General features: G+C 39.6%; 1 protein-coding gene across 1 annotated transcript in view; it reads left to right on the forward strand.

Moving 5' to 3' along the window:
• Positions 1-14,972, forward strand: part of TBC1D32 (TBC1 domain family member 32) — a 107,007-nt gene that overhangs the window by 32,435 nt on the left and 59,600 nt on the right. Inside the window, exons 21-24 of the mRNA XM_042457025.1 lie at positions 391-509; positions 3,824-3,940; positions 7,520-7,608; positions 11,694-11,816. Of these exons, the coding sequence (XP_042312959.1) occupies positions 391-509; positions 3,824-3,940; positions 7,520-7,608; positions 11,694-11,816 (448 nt within the window). The remainder of the gene's footprint in view (positions 1-390; positions 510-3,823; positions 3,941-7,519; positions 7,609-11,693; positions 11,817-14,972) is intronic.

Consider the following 14,972-nt stretch of genomic DNA (forward strand, 5'->3'; position numbering starts at 1 on the left):
CACAGCTTCAATTACTAGGTCTATTCATAGACCACAAGATACACTGTGGATTTCAGAGAGTAAAATCTTCTGTAAGGAGATTCTCAGATCAAAGTACACATGTATCAGTAACCAAAGCCGCTTTTTGTATGTAAAGGTGACTTTGCTCCGCTGTATTTTGAAAGGCATTGGAGAAAAATAGGTTGTATTGATAAAGCTTTAAGAGGTCATCTTAAGGCAAGATGCTGTGGTTGCTTTATCCAAGAATTACATATTAGCATCAGGTTAGCATTAAAAATTAAGTGTATTCCAAGTTCTTGAGAATAAGAAAAAGGTTTACTCTCTCTATTATCTTAGGCTAAGGCTTCTGCTATTGAGCACAGTGAAGTGAACAAACTATTTTTTTCCTAGGATTTATAAAAGCACTTGTTATTGAACTGTGGGGTGTTCTAGAGTGTGGAAGAGATGACATCCGAATAACTCATCCCAGATCAACACCAGTAGATCCTATTGATCGAAGCTGTCAGAAGGTGATTTGACCTTTCTTTTTTTCTTTTTTGGGGCATATTCCTATGCTGTTGTTGTTAACTGCCTTCGAGTCAATCCCAGCTCATGGCGACTCTATGGATGATACAACTCCAAGGCCTTCTATCTTCCACTGCAGTGTTTATGTCCTACAGGCACAGGCCTGTGAGCTCCCTGATTGAATTTATGCATCTAGCATGCAGCCTTCCTCTCTTTCTACTAGCCTCTATCTTTTCTGGCATTATTGCCTTTTCTATTGAGCATTGCCTTTTCATGCCATGGCCAAAGTACAATAACCTCAGTTTCATCATCTAGTCTTCCAGGGAGAGTTTATGCTTTATCTGTTCTGAGACCCATTTGTTTGTCTTTTTAGCCATCCACACTATCCTTAGCACTCTTCACCAGCACAACATCTCAGATTTACTGTCTGCTTTCTTCATTGTCCAGCTCTCACATCCATATATGGTGATGAGGAATACAGTGGCTTGGATGATTTTAGCTTTACTGCTCAGTTATATATCTTTACTCTTTAGGACAGTGGTTCCCAACCTGTGAGTCGGGACCCCTTTGGGGGTCGAATGACCCTTTCATGGGGGTTGCCTAAGACCATTGGGAAACACCTATTTAATTACAGTTATGAAGTAGCAATGAAAATAATTTCATGGGTTTGGGTCACCACAACATGAGGAACTGTATTAAGGGGTCGCGGCATTAGGAAGCTTGGGAACCACTGATTTAGGATCTTGTCTGGTTCCCTGTATGTGGTGTTAAATGAATCACACTGCCCTTGGGATATTCCTTTATTTCTAGAAATTGCATGTAACTTGCCATGTCTATTCTGCATGTTATAGTAGAGTATTTAAAAAAAACCCATAATAAAAATAGCATATGATGGCCATGTATGCTGTAACTGACTTTTAATTGTAAAGCTTTTTCCTGGGAAAGCTGAAAATAAGGGAAAAGTCTGGATGTCCAAGTAAAATGAAAAAGAAGTACTCAATTAGTTCGGCATTTACTATTTTCAGAATTTAGTAGCTTAAAGAACACAAGTAAAATCAATTCTAGAAGAGTTACATTTAATCACATCAGGATATCTTTGACTTAAAGGAATATGTTTTGATCAATCAGTTTTATTTTTCCTGCTGAGGGCCATAATACAGAATGCAAATACTATTTGTATGGTTTTAATTGCTTTTATTTATTTATCACCTCAGGTGCCTTTATGGGCCAGGAGGCAATACAGAAATGCCTTAAATAAATACATATGTACTAACATGTACAAATTGAAAAAAATAGTCAGAATGCAACAATACCCATATAAAGATCATGATCCATATTCCTTACAAATAATCAGGACCTCAGCAAATAACATTGTTCTTTGGTACAATGTAAATGAGTGTATTTTGCAAAATAAAAACAAACGTCTTCTGCTGTATAACGAAGTAGATGTTTCTTTATGAAAGATCAGATTGTTCCCTGCATTTTATTGTAAGTTTTGCTATCTTTATGTACGGTAATACAGCAGTAACATTCCTGATTGATTTTTATTTGACTAGTTTCTGTGTAGGTTATAAGATTTTTTTAAAAAGTGGATTTGACATGCTGAGAGAAAGAGCTTTTGTTGTCTGTTCTGTAAATAGGCAGTTTTATGATTACCCTTAAAGCAAAGCTCTGTTTGTCTCACAGTGGTAAGAAAGGGAGACCAGGGCTCCTGTATGCATACTGTAGTGCATTGCAGGCAGTCTGTTTCTATGTTTTTCCTGTTCAGCCAACAAACGGTGTACTGCACCATCTCTTACTCATATCATGCCACAGTACAAAGAAACTTTGCAGACACAGGAGATGGAGAAAGGCAGTAACATTTGATCTGGGACACTTCAGATGTCATTCTTTTCCATCACTTGCCATCCATCAGTCATTCTGGCTTCAGCCTTGGTTGATCTATCATCCTTGCTCCGCTGAGCTAGCTGTTATATTACTGTATATACTAATGTATAAGTCTAGAAATGTAGGTTTAAAAATTGACCCAAAAAACCTGAGTTGACTTATCCACGAGTCAATGTAAGTACTGTACTTTAAATCATACACGCGCACACACACACACACACACACACACACACACACACACCACCCCCCAGTGAAAGACAAGAGTTTAATCTGCCCTGGTAGCACTGACCCCCTTCTACTCTCTCATCCATCTAGCCTTTATTATGAGCACAAATAGTTATGCCTGCTGGAATTTTGTAAGTTTGTTGGCATTGTTTTCCTCTGCTTTGTCATTTACATCCTTCATTACATGTCCCTAAATTTTACCCATGACTTATTCATGGGTCATATCAAAATCTATAATTTTGGTCACAATATCTGCTCTCGACTTATACAGTAGGCCCTTGGTATATGCAGGGGATCCGTCCCCCCCCCCATACCAAAATCCGCATATGCTCAAGTCCCATTGTCCCCAATGATGATGAGTGTGCATGCATACCACCATTGGGGACAAACGTGGCTCCCCTCCCCTCCTATTTTCCTCCCCTCCTTCCTTCCCTCCCTCCCTCCCTCTTTCATTCTCTCCCTGCTTACCTCGTCCTCATGGCCGCCACACAACCTTGCCCTCCAAGCTGCTACCCAATCCTTCTGCAGCGGCGGCGGCAGCGAGTAGGATGAGGCTTGGCCTCCAGCACTGCCTCCTCTCTGCCTCATCCTTCTTGCCACCGCCACCCACTGTTGAAGGGCCGGGTGGTGGCCTGGAGGTCTCTTGGCCTCCAGCACCACCACTCGACCTTTTCTGCGGTGGCGGCGGCAGTGAGGAGGATGAGGTTCTGTGGTGGCGACGAGGAGGAGGTAAGCAGGGAAGGAAGGAAGAAGGGAGGGAGAGAAGGAAGGAAGGAAGGAAGATGGGAGGGAAAGAGGAGGGGAGGAGAGGGACTTTTGTGCCCAATGGCACACGTGCCGTCATTGGGGACAATATGGATTTGCCATCCATGGATGCTCAAATCCGCTCATGGCAAATCCATGTATAAGGAGGGCCCACTGTACATGAGATCGACTTATAGTCAAGTATATACAGTAATTTAAGTAATTGTATACAATGCTTATTCCAGTTGTTTGCACTGGACTTCTTCCCTTGCGGTATGTACAGTAGTCACTTGGTATATGTCTTCAGTTACCTGTAATTAGAGTTGTTCTGCTCAAGATGTATACTTATCATTTTGCTCATCACAGTTCAAAAGCCTACCACACTGGTAATAGCTAGTTCAGCAAAAAGTGAGACTTTATGTATAGTATCTTGTTTGTTTCCTCACCTTTTGTTTTGTTTTAGTCTTTCCTAGCTCTGATAAACTTGTTATCCTATCCTGCTGTTTATGAGTTGATTGGTAATCAAGAGATACCTAATAAACCTAAATATTCTCTTCGTGAGGTTCCTACAGATATTATTGTAAGTAGCCTCAATCTTTTTAAAACAGTTCGGTAGAATGATTACTTTGTCATGACTGAAGGAAGCTTAATATAGTCATAGTTTCTGCACATGTTTTCAAAATTGCTTTTGTCTCACGCAGTGTGAGGGCAGTATATGCTCAGAGTACTCTGTGTGATGCTGTTTTTGTTTCAGTCATAAGAAAATAGTTAAGAACTTGAAGAAGTTGCTTTGTCTTGTTTTATTACACATGTATTGTGAAAATAGTCAATCGGATGATAATAATTTTTCTTTATATAACATAAAAGCAGTGTTTGTGCAAACTCTGCACCTCTAAATGTATCTTTGTTATTATTAATACTATCAGTGTCAAACTAGAGTCCACTCCCCCCCCCCCGGCGTTTTGGTCCAATTTGGTACAGGGTAGAACTCTGTTTGGAGTCCCTGTGTTTTGGTTATGCCATCATAAATGACCATAGCTTGTAGACCAAGCTTTGGAATTGTGAGGCCCTTCAGGTATGGCAGAACTAAAACTTCTAGCATTCTTTACTCTTACCTCTTCTGTGTTAGTACTTTTGGGACTTGCAATTCACCAAAATCTGGAGGTGCACCCGTATTTTAGACTTTGAAATCCTGTGAGTGAATTTCTATCTACTTTCCAGTAAAGAATAAGTATTTGTGTACAAGATAGATGTTAGTTTCTGATCACTTCTTGCTCAGGTCTCATGACTCCCCAACCATTCCCTCTGTCTCTTCTAGCCTCAATTTGTTTCTTCATTTTTAGCTTATAGCTGAAGCCAGATATTGGCTTAAGGGGGTATCTGTTGTAAATGGATCAGATGGAAAATAAAATGTAGAATAGTGTTTCAGCAATTTGTTATATATGAGAATTTTAATGCTGCCTTTCTATTTCTATCAATGAGAACTGGAAAAAAATAATTCTAAAAACATTAAAGTAGACTACAGTAAGAGGGTGGAAGACAAAACAATCCATAAAAATTGGCAGCGATGCTCAGCAAAACAGATGGAATACTTGTAAGAAAATTATCTTAAAACAGGTGTCAGAATCATAGAATCATAGAATGATCGGATAGAGAAAACTACATACATCCCACAGAGAAGTCCCATATGCCAATATAGTGGGAAAGGCGCTCTGCTATTTCCTAACACAACAGAGGAAGATACGTTTTAAAGATCAAGAAGATAAGAAGTTGCCCTGTATTGAATCTGACTTTTAGTGCTTCTAGACTAAATTTTGTCAGCACTTCCATTGATTGGCAACAACCTTCTAGGATTTCAGACAGGAATTTTTCTGGCTGTATCAGAAGATGGTAGGGATTGAAAATTGGGAATTTCCCTATATGCTATACCACTGTGCTGTTCCACTGAATTACCAATTAATCTCAAGGGGAAAGGTGGATCATAGGTGGCAAATCCCACTCCAAATTGATAACCATCTCCCAATGGCCATAACGCTGTCTGGCTGTGGGTGTGTTAAAAACATTGAGGGACCACGCAAATTCCAATAGGGCAAAGCAGGAATTACTCTTTTAAGGGGTCATTCCCACTTGAGGTAATCCGCGTTCTGATCCGGTTCCGCTCCACTTACTAAGCGATTCCCAAAAGGTCCCTCGTTCTCACTATGAAAAGGGACCTTTTGTGGAATCGCTTTTTTTGCTGGGAACGCTTGTCATTCCCATTAGTTGGAACCGGGGGAAGGTGGCTCTCTTTCTCTGTTCCTTCTGTCCTCTCTCTTCCACTCCCTTTCTTCCTTCCTTCCTCCTGCCTCTCCCCCTCCTGCTTACCTTCTCTCTTTCCTTCCTGCCACTGCCACTTCTCCAGGGCTGACAGGGTTTCTGGTGCTGCTGCTGCTGTGCCGCTGCTTCTCTGGTGCTGGCTGGCATGGCAGCAGCGCCACAAGCCCCGCCAGCTCCAGAGAAGTGGCGGCGGCAGGAAGGAGAGAAGGTAGGCAGGAAGGAAGGAAGGAAAAGAAATGGGAGAGGAAGAAGGAAGGAAGGAAGGAAGGAAGGAGAGGGGAGAGGAGGGAAGGGAAAGGAGAGAGAGAGAGCTGCTCCAGGGCAAGGCTGCGGGATCTGGGAGGAGGAGGAGGGCGAGAGATAACATTTTTTTAAAAAACAAATAAAAATAATAGAAAAATCAGTCTACTGCCAAAGCAATAGATCGTTTTTTTATTGTTTTTATCCCCCCCCCCCCCCAAAAAAAAAGAATAGATTCTGATCTGGCGTTCCCATTTATTGGGCATGCTTCAGAATCAATTCTTTCCAGAAAAAAACTCCACTTCCAAAGTAATGTCAGGAAAACCCCAGTTATTTGGGCATCTTTCCTCCTGGAATCGATCCAATAAGGATCAGAAGCGGTTTCAAATGGGAACGGTCATTTGCCCCGAATCCCGCTTCACCGCAAACTGCAGTAGGAATGAGCCCTAAGTATGTACATAGGACCAAATATACTGTATTGCAGAATGGTCCTTTAAATAACCATCTCAGAAGGATTTGAGGATCAGTGGTATTCACGTCCCTGAAAAGAGAGTTGCTCTTTGTCTTTTTATTTTCTCCTAAAAGCAGATTGTTAACCAATAGCTATCTTGGTCTTAAATGACTGAAAATGGAAATAACATGACAATATGTTACATACATGTTTGAATAGAGTCATTAAAAATGAATTAGGCATATGGATCTTTATAGCTTCAAAGACTGTGTAGCAAATTCTAAGAGACAGCAAAAGAAAGGGGAAGAACATAGTCCCACTGGGGATGTATCCCATGAAGTCATTAAACTGTGTAAAGCCTTGCAAGTTTCTGACTTGCAAACAACTGAACAATGAAAGACGCTGCCTGCTTCTTTGGTCCTGCCATTGAGTGTGTTCCTTCACTCTCGTAATGAAAAGTATACTAATTGCTAGTGTGGAGTCTGATAAATGACACCATTTTAAAACATAAACAAGGTTAATATCAGATGCTCCCTTCATGAGGGATTTTGGAGGGGGCTCCCACATAAATGGAAAACTTGCACATGGCTGCTGTTTGAGCTGTTGAGCTGCCTCTTGCAGATTTTGTGAGGCATTGAAAGTTTCAAAATACTTTGCATATAAGCTTGTATGAAACTACAGTGTTAAGATGTTGGCTAATGCCCATTTTGTAGAGTCCTATTTTTTTGTTTTTGCATTAATAGACCTGTATTGTTTCAACCTTTTAATTAAGAAGTGATTTCTTTTATGGGAATTTTATTCTCTAGTTATTCAATGTTTCCCCCAATGTTCACACAGATCTAAAAGTAGATGTACTGGGAGATTTATTTTACAAAGTATTTGGTAATAACTGTTTTAAAAATTAATTGTACACATTTTGTTTTACATCAGAAAACATGACTTAAATGAAAGGAAAAATATACAAATTAATTACTTTCTGTTAATATAAGAGCCAGTTGTGAGGAAATTTAATTTAAAAAGTCATAACTTTACTATACTTTCAAAGTATGACCTAAACATATACATTAATATAGCATCTTTATGAGAATTGTTGAGTAACAATCTATTGAAAGTTCTGGTCACAAATTAATAAAATATTTTTTTATATTTCAGGATATCATTGACAGACTTATAATTGTGAACACAGAAGCTAAAATTCATTCATTATTCAGTTATGAGCAATCTCTTATCTTTGGACTCAGGTAAGAGGCTCATTTTTCAGATTTAACAGAGTGCAGTAACCTGCCATCTGCTAGTTTCTCTTATTCACCAGTGCTGACTACCATATATATTCAAATACATGTATAAGTCAACCTCATGTACAAGTTGAGGGAAGGTTTTGGGTCTAAAATTATAGGTTTTGATATGACCCATGGATAAATTGAGGGTAAAACCTAGAGGCATGTTACAAAGGATCTAAAAGAAGAAGCAAATGAAAATAATGCCTAAGAACTTATACAAATTCTGCAAGCATAACTGTGCTCATCCTAAAGGCTAGATAGATGAGGGAGTCAGTGCTTCCAGGACACATTCTTGCCTTCACCAGGAAATGGCTTCTCTTTTTTTTTTTTGGGGGGGGGGGGGGGGGGGTAAAAGTACAGTACTTACATTGACCTGTGGATAAGTTGACTCAGGTTTTTGGGGTCAATTACTAGACTGATACATGAGTATATACAGCAGTTGGAGTTCTTATGAATCTTACAGAAGTGTGGATGGAGATGTAGGTATCTGCATATGAAATGCACAATTTGATGCAGTAATACAAGGAAATCAAGCAAGCACTCAAGCAAATTTACTATACAGCCAAGAAGTACTGTTACTTTTTCTTTGGATAACACCACATGTAGCCAAGCTTATTGAGAATTAAAGAAAGAGTTCGGTCTGTAAGTGTAGTTCCTTATCCTTTTGTGTTGGTGGAAGAAGAAATAAGATGTGATAGGTTTTCATCATTAGTCATAATTTTTTTCACAGATGATTCACAGCTGCTTGGTTATGGAAAATTTCGGATCCAGTGGGTGCCTAGGTTTTCCATATCCTGTGTCTGGTTTGACAAGGCTCCATCCATCTAAGGAAAGGATGCTTGGGGAGTTTTTGTCTGCGGGCCATTTAGGACAGATATCCTTTCTGGCCAGTCCACATGCTTTTTCTCTTTTTGTAGTTCTTCTCCTCAACTATTCTTGTATGAGTCCTCAGCAGCTGTAACTTCAGCTACCTGACAGTGATCTTAAGTCATCACTACCCATCTGTTATCGCTACCCATCTGCTTTTGTCCATCTGTTCCCTAAGAACTCTACATTTCTTCTGCTTCAGACTGAATAGTTAATGTATTAAGTGTGGATTCTAAACAGGTTCTTTGTTCACATCAGTCCCCTTTTTCTCAAACAGATATATTTCAACAGAACTCATATTGTGAAGTTGTGTGCAGCCCATTTGATGACTGTATTCATCTGCAGTCTTTTAGAATGGGGCACATTGGTTAACTGGAAGATTTGTTAATTAAATAGAGCTCCTGATCCCACATGATGACAAGTGCTTGCAGAATAGGTCCCTCATTTGTAAAATTTGGGTGTCAAGAAGAAGTCTGAAATATAGTTTCCCAAATGGATCCCAGCTGAAAGGGTTTGGCTTATCAGATTCCAAGAAATATCTAGCTTCTCCCAAAAAATATGCCAAGGATGCTCCGAAGAAAATATTCCAAAGTAATTGTCATTTGGTCATGTGTGCCCTTCTTCCTGAACATAATGACAAGCCTCAGGTTAATTATAGCTTTTGCTTTGCTCCTGAAGTGTCACAAGGCTTTTCTGTTAATGCACAAGGAATTTAAATTGGGTTCTCTCCTTTCAAAATACATTATTTGGATTAAAACTATTATTCTCTTCTTATTACCCTAGTACCTGTCAAAACAAGTTTTTTAGAATAATTATTTTAGTTCATTTCCTGTACTGGATATTTTGTAGTTGGTGTTCACAGCCTCCCTCGAGAAAGAGCACTGCTTGAAGAAGGCTGTTTTACTCAGGTATTTTTTCAGACCACAGTGAAAATGAGATGAAAAACAGTAGATGCACAGATCACATCTTCTTTTTAGTACTAAGAAGACATAATAGAGGCTATTAAGGTTTTTGAAATGTGGGGTATTAATAAAGGTATATACCTTGGCCATACCTTGCTAATTTCAGAACAAAGGATTGGAAGTAAATACACACTTCTCTAGACTTTAGTGTTTCCAGATGTCTCTTGCTTATGGAATATTGCCTCTACACAGGCTACACATCACAGAATCTGGAATACCAAAAATTGGTAGTCATGGAAGGTGGAAGCCACCTCCAGCCCATATCCCTGTTAGCGCTTTGTAGCGCAGTCCATGAAGAGGTACCACTGCTACATTTGGCGCCAGGATCACCTCCTTTGAATCTGTAGGCAGCAGCTTGTGAGCTGGAGAAACACCTCTCCCCTTCCAGAATAACTGAAAAGAACACTGTAGACAAAGGTCTCTCAGATGAGACTTTTATTCTTAGAAGAAGTTCCAGTATGTACAGAGGTATCTACAAACATCTACACAGTCCACCATCCATCAAACAGAGAAAGCCACAAAGTCAGCTGACTCTAACGGAATCCACAGCCAACCTCCAAAGCCAACTGCCAAGGCCAACTGTCAACGGAGTGTTCAAATCCCCCCCAGCCAGCGCTTGAGTGGCTGATGACCCCTGGCTGGTGGATGGCTGGACTGTTGCTATTAAATCCCACATTGTACATTTTACTATGGACTCTATATCTCAACAATCCCATCCATGGTTAGCATTAATGTCTTACAGGGGAATAGGAAGCTTTTCAAAAATGAATATTTGGCCTAAAACAAGGTGTGTGGGCGCTGTCACTCATTAATGTCACACTGATTCCTGAATGCATCATAATACTGTTTTCCCCCTAGACTGATTGCTTGTAAGTAATTCATAATAATCTTTTCATACTAGGACTTTTTCAGAATGATATTGCTGTTAGTAATAAAAATGTGAGGGTTTTTTTTTTTGTTCTTCCATAAATCCTTGTGAAAGTGTTAAAAAATCTCATATTGATTTTAATTAATCTGTCTTTATAACTCCTTGAAGTATTAAAAATGAGTATTTATCCTGAAGATTACAGAGAATACTTTTATGAATAAAACATTTAAGTTCATGAATTTGGGACTGCATCGCCTCTAGTAATGTTATTGGTAGCCACTAGGAAGGGTCAACTGCACTGTCATGCTGGATTTTTCTTTCACTTCTCTGTGAAAAGCAGCACCTGGCATCTCCAGGTAAAAGGGTCTATTCAAGAGTAGACAATAGCTGATGGCATGGACTAATAGCAAGACTTGATATAAAGTCATGTTACAATGTGGTACATTCTCTGTCTGCTCAGTGTTGTGAAGGCCTCGTCCAATTAACTTTTACCTTAACACTGACTTTGGATGATGGCAGTCCTGAGGGATTATATTTATCCCACTGCTACCACCAGTCACTATGTATGTGGAGGTTTATATCTTGTCAGCCTCCACCTTGAACACCAAAAGATTTTAAAATGCAGGTAGCATTACTGTCCTTGAAGTCAACATAAGCCAAGTGATGCTTGAAACAAAGAACAAAAGTTTATTGAATATCAGAATGAAATTAATAAAATGGTTTAAAAACTGGTTACTGTTATCTTGCTTAGTTACCATATATACATATAACTAGTGTTGTCAATTTCCCCTTTCAGTGCTCAAGCCACACAGGCTATCAACAACATTCAAGGTACACAACCCAGCACTCTCTACTCTAGAGTCTGCTTGTGACCCAAGTCCTTTCCTTGGGACTCCAAAATCCAATTTCCAGTCCCCTGAGAAACTCCATTAACCCAAAGCCCTCACACTGGCTTGGATAGAACCTTCTTCCCTCAGGGTTCTACAGTCCCAACTGTCAACCAACTGACTACTGACTCTCAGTTCGGAATCTTGTTAATCTCCCCAGCCCACACGCCATTGGCTGAGCTCCAGCTGCCTTCTCATTGGTCAGCTCCATATTCTATTCACCACAAGTGTGTATTTAAAATGTGTTGATAATGTGTGTCTGCTTAAATTCATTCTAAGTGGGGGGAAATGCTGAGGATACTGTGACTTTTTTATTCTACTATATTACATTTTTAAAGAATCACTCATATATATGTATATATGTATATGTATATGTGTGTGAAGTCTTATATAGTTCTTGTGTAGCATTCTTGCACTGCCAAGACTTAAAACTAATATTGTTCAATATGTTACATCTTTCAGGTTATTGAATGTGCTGTGCTGTGATTTAGGTACACTTCTACTTTTTGAATCTCAGTATAAGATATCGGAAGTGCTCTTAGATGGACAAAAAGAAAATGCCACCAATATTTCCGAAACATCTCGGTAAGCAATGATAATTAAAATATCAGTCCAGTCCACAGTTCTGTACAATGTACATGTGCCAGTTCTGAGGTGTGTGTGCAGTTCTGTAAATTACTCCTTTTCAGGTGCATAGACCTATCATATAAATGTAATATAATAAATAGATTCATTGGGTCCAGGAAATTGGCATGAACGTTCTGCTTTGTTGTGATTAAGGATGACAAAAGGAATGGCTGCACAAGTGATAAAACACGATTTCACCCCCGTTTTGAAACCTACCTGTTTAAACAAAGCCAGCGTGATATAGTGGTTTGAGCATTAGATGACAACCCTGGAGATAAGTGTTCTTGAACCCTGCTTGAAAAGAAAAGCCCATTGTGTGACCTTGTCACACTCTTGCAGCCTCAGAGGATGGTAATGACAAACCCCTCTGAAGAAAGTTGTCAGGAAAACCTTATGATAGGATTTGTTGTTACTAACCCACTTGGCCGGGACAAAGGAGGTGATAGGCAGCCACTGGAGGCATATCCATGTTCATATGTTTGGGGCAGAAGAGAAAAAATAATTCTGCCTCACAGCTTGTACCTACGAATGCTCTGGTTTGGTGGGTCCACCTTTGCAGATGAAGAGGGGTGGTGTGGACTGCCTGTGGGTGTTCAGCCTTTTGTGGGAGTTGACAGCAATGTCAGCAGGTTTTCCTTACAAATTAGGAAACCCTGGAGGTAAGCCAGCTCTCCCCTTCCCTGGTCTACTCAGCTCCTTTATCTTGAAAGCATAAAAGTGACATGTCACAATATTCTAATTAAGATGTTTTTTCTTAGCTGCTTTTGGAGAGCCTATCATTTTAAGCTGGTTAGCTTTATATAGTCAATAAACAATATGTGTGAATAGACATAACCCGAGTGAAAGTGTACATTCCTCCTGTTATCTCAAAACTTCTCAAGAAAAGATGTGGCATAACAAGAATGGGAACACATCTGTAATCATAATATACCCCTAGAGATATTGTTAGTTAGTCATTATCCATTAACTGGGGTCTTTTTTATGTATGTTGCTTTTAGGTTATAGTGATACGTAAGTTCAGAAACTGTATTGCTTGCCAGTTGAGTAATTAAATCATGAATGTCATACATGACCTCAATTTGTATAGAGCGACAGCCAAATATGGCTAAAAAAGGATTGTTCATACGGGTATGCCTCAGTTAAAGAAATAGATATGTTGCTGGGAATTATTTCAGCAGAAACTTTGCTGCAAGAGGCAGAAATAATATGGAAAGGGTAGAGATAGAGTCCTACATGACAAGAAAGAAAAGGAGTTCAACATATTTCAGCAAACTTCTAATCCAAAACTGATAAAACTCATATGTGAAATGAGCCAACCAGGTAAGGGAAGCCTCGCATAAGGCAACAAAAACATTTCAAACATTGTACAGATCACTTCAAAGCTTCTTTCACTGTGCATGCAGGGATAACTTTCTTTCACCAACCTTTTTTTTATGGTTTCCATCTCTGAGGCCTAACTTTTAGTCCTATACTTTTTTAAAAGAAAAATTAAAAATACCTTTATTAACAATTCTCATTTACAAAAATAAACATACATACAAAAATTACAAAAACAGTAATTCACACATCACAACACCTCTCTGGCTTTACTTCGCGAACGAAGATTCAGGAAGGACTCATCCCGCGCTTTCTACAAGCGCGTTGATGGCTAAAAAGGCCAATACGAGATAAACAAGTCCGGTTGCAGAAAGCACAGCAGAAAGTCTCCTTGGGTGATGTTTCCGGGTTGTGGTTCTTTCTGCGCTGTTGTTTTTCTTCAAGACTCATCATGTGTGAGCTTTTAAAAAAGGCTGCAGCATCGTGGATAGTGCGTCTCCATGCCTCCCGATGCGAGGCCAGGGCGGACCATTGTTGGTGATCAATTTGGCCAAGCCTGAGATGTTGTTTCAGGGAGTTCTTGTATCTCTTCTTTGAGGCGCCCCTCTTACGCTGACCCATGGTGAGTTCACTGTAGAATACTATTTTGGGGAGGTGATGGTCCTTCATCCTAGAAACATGTCCTGCCCAGCACAGCTGAGTCCTCAATAGCATGGCCTCAATGCTTGTGATCCCTGCTTGCTCGAGGACAGCAAGATTTGTCACATAGTCAGTCCAGTGTATATTTAGAATTGTGTGTAAACAGTGCTGATGAAAGAGTTCGAGGAGTTGTAGGTGTTGGCGATAGGTGACCCATGTTTCAGACCCATAAAAGAGAATAGACAGTACAATGGCTCAATACACACTGATTTTTATCCTTTGCCTCAAGTGTTTGTTACTCCAGACTCTTTTGTGAAGCCTTCCGAATGGACTATATGCCTTTGCTAGTCTGTGATCGATCTCTTTATCAATCTTGGCGTCTGAGGAGATGATGCTTCCCAGATAGGTGAACTGCTGAACGGACTTAAGCACAGATTTGCCAACAGTGACATGAAGATGGTAGTGTTCTTCCTGTGGTGCCGGCTGGTGGAGAACTTCCGTTTTCTTCAGACTGACTTCCATCCCAAAGAGCATCACAACATACAAGAGCAAACAATAATCTATACTCTCTCACCCCTACTTCCTTTTTCCCCTACCCCCATGACTTTCTGCTTATCTCCATTTGTTATCAGTAAATCTAAATCTAATTAAGCCTCTATTACAAAACCAATTTCGTATTAAGTTAACTTTCCAGCATTTCCAATAATTCTTATAAAGAAAGAAAGAAAAATACATAAAAAGAAAAAAGTCCCATACTTTGTTAACATGCTTGAGGTAGCTGACAGTGATTCTCCTTTTTTCTCTCTGTTTTTGCTGTTCACCCACGTAACGATTCCTCACCACCACACAATCCTGTCTTATTTGACCCAACACCTCTGTGTGTTTTTTTAAAAGGGCAGTAGCGTGCAGGGATTTCCAAACACAGGCCAAGTGGATAGTTAAACAAGAATAAACGTTTATTTTTAAAACAGAATAGGCAAAGGTAACTTCGACATTAAGTTGTTATTATGTCTTCCTTGGTTACATTTATACAGGTCTGGTTTTATCTCTCTAATAATAATTCCACCACACAGGCTATATTATCACTCAAGAAATTATGTAACCCAAACCCCTCTTTCTAGAGCCTGGCTACACTGAGTCTCTCTTCTCTAGACTCTC

This window comes from Sceloporus undulatus, chromosome 1, assembly GCF_019175285.1.
Source record: "Sceloporus undulatus isolate JIND9_A2432 ecotype Alabama chromosome 1, SceUnd_v1.1, whole genome shotgun sequence".
Classification (NCBI taxonomy): Eukaryota; Metazoa; Chordata; class Lepidosauria; order Squamata; family Phrynosomatidae; genus Sceloporus; species Sceloporus undulatus.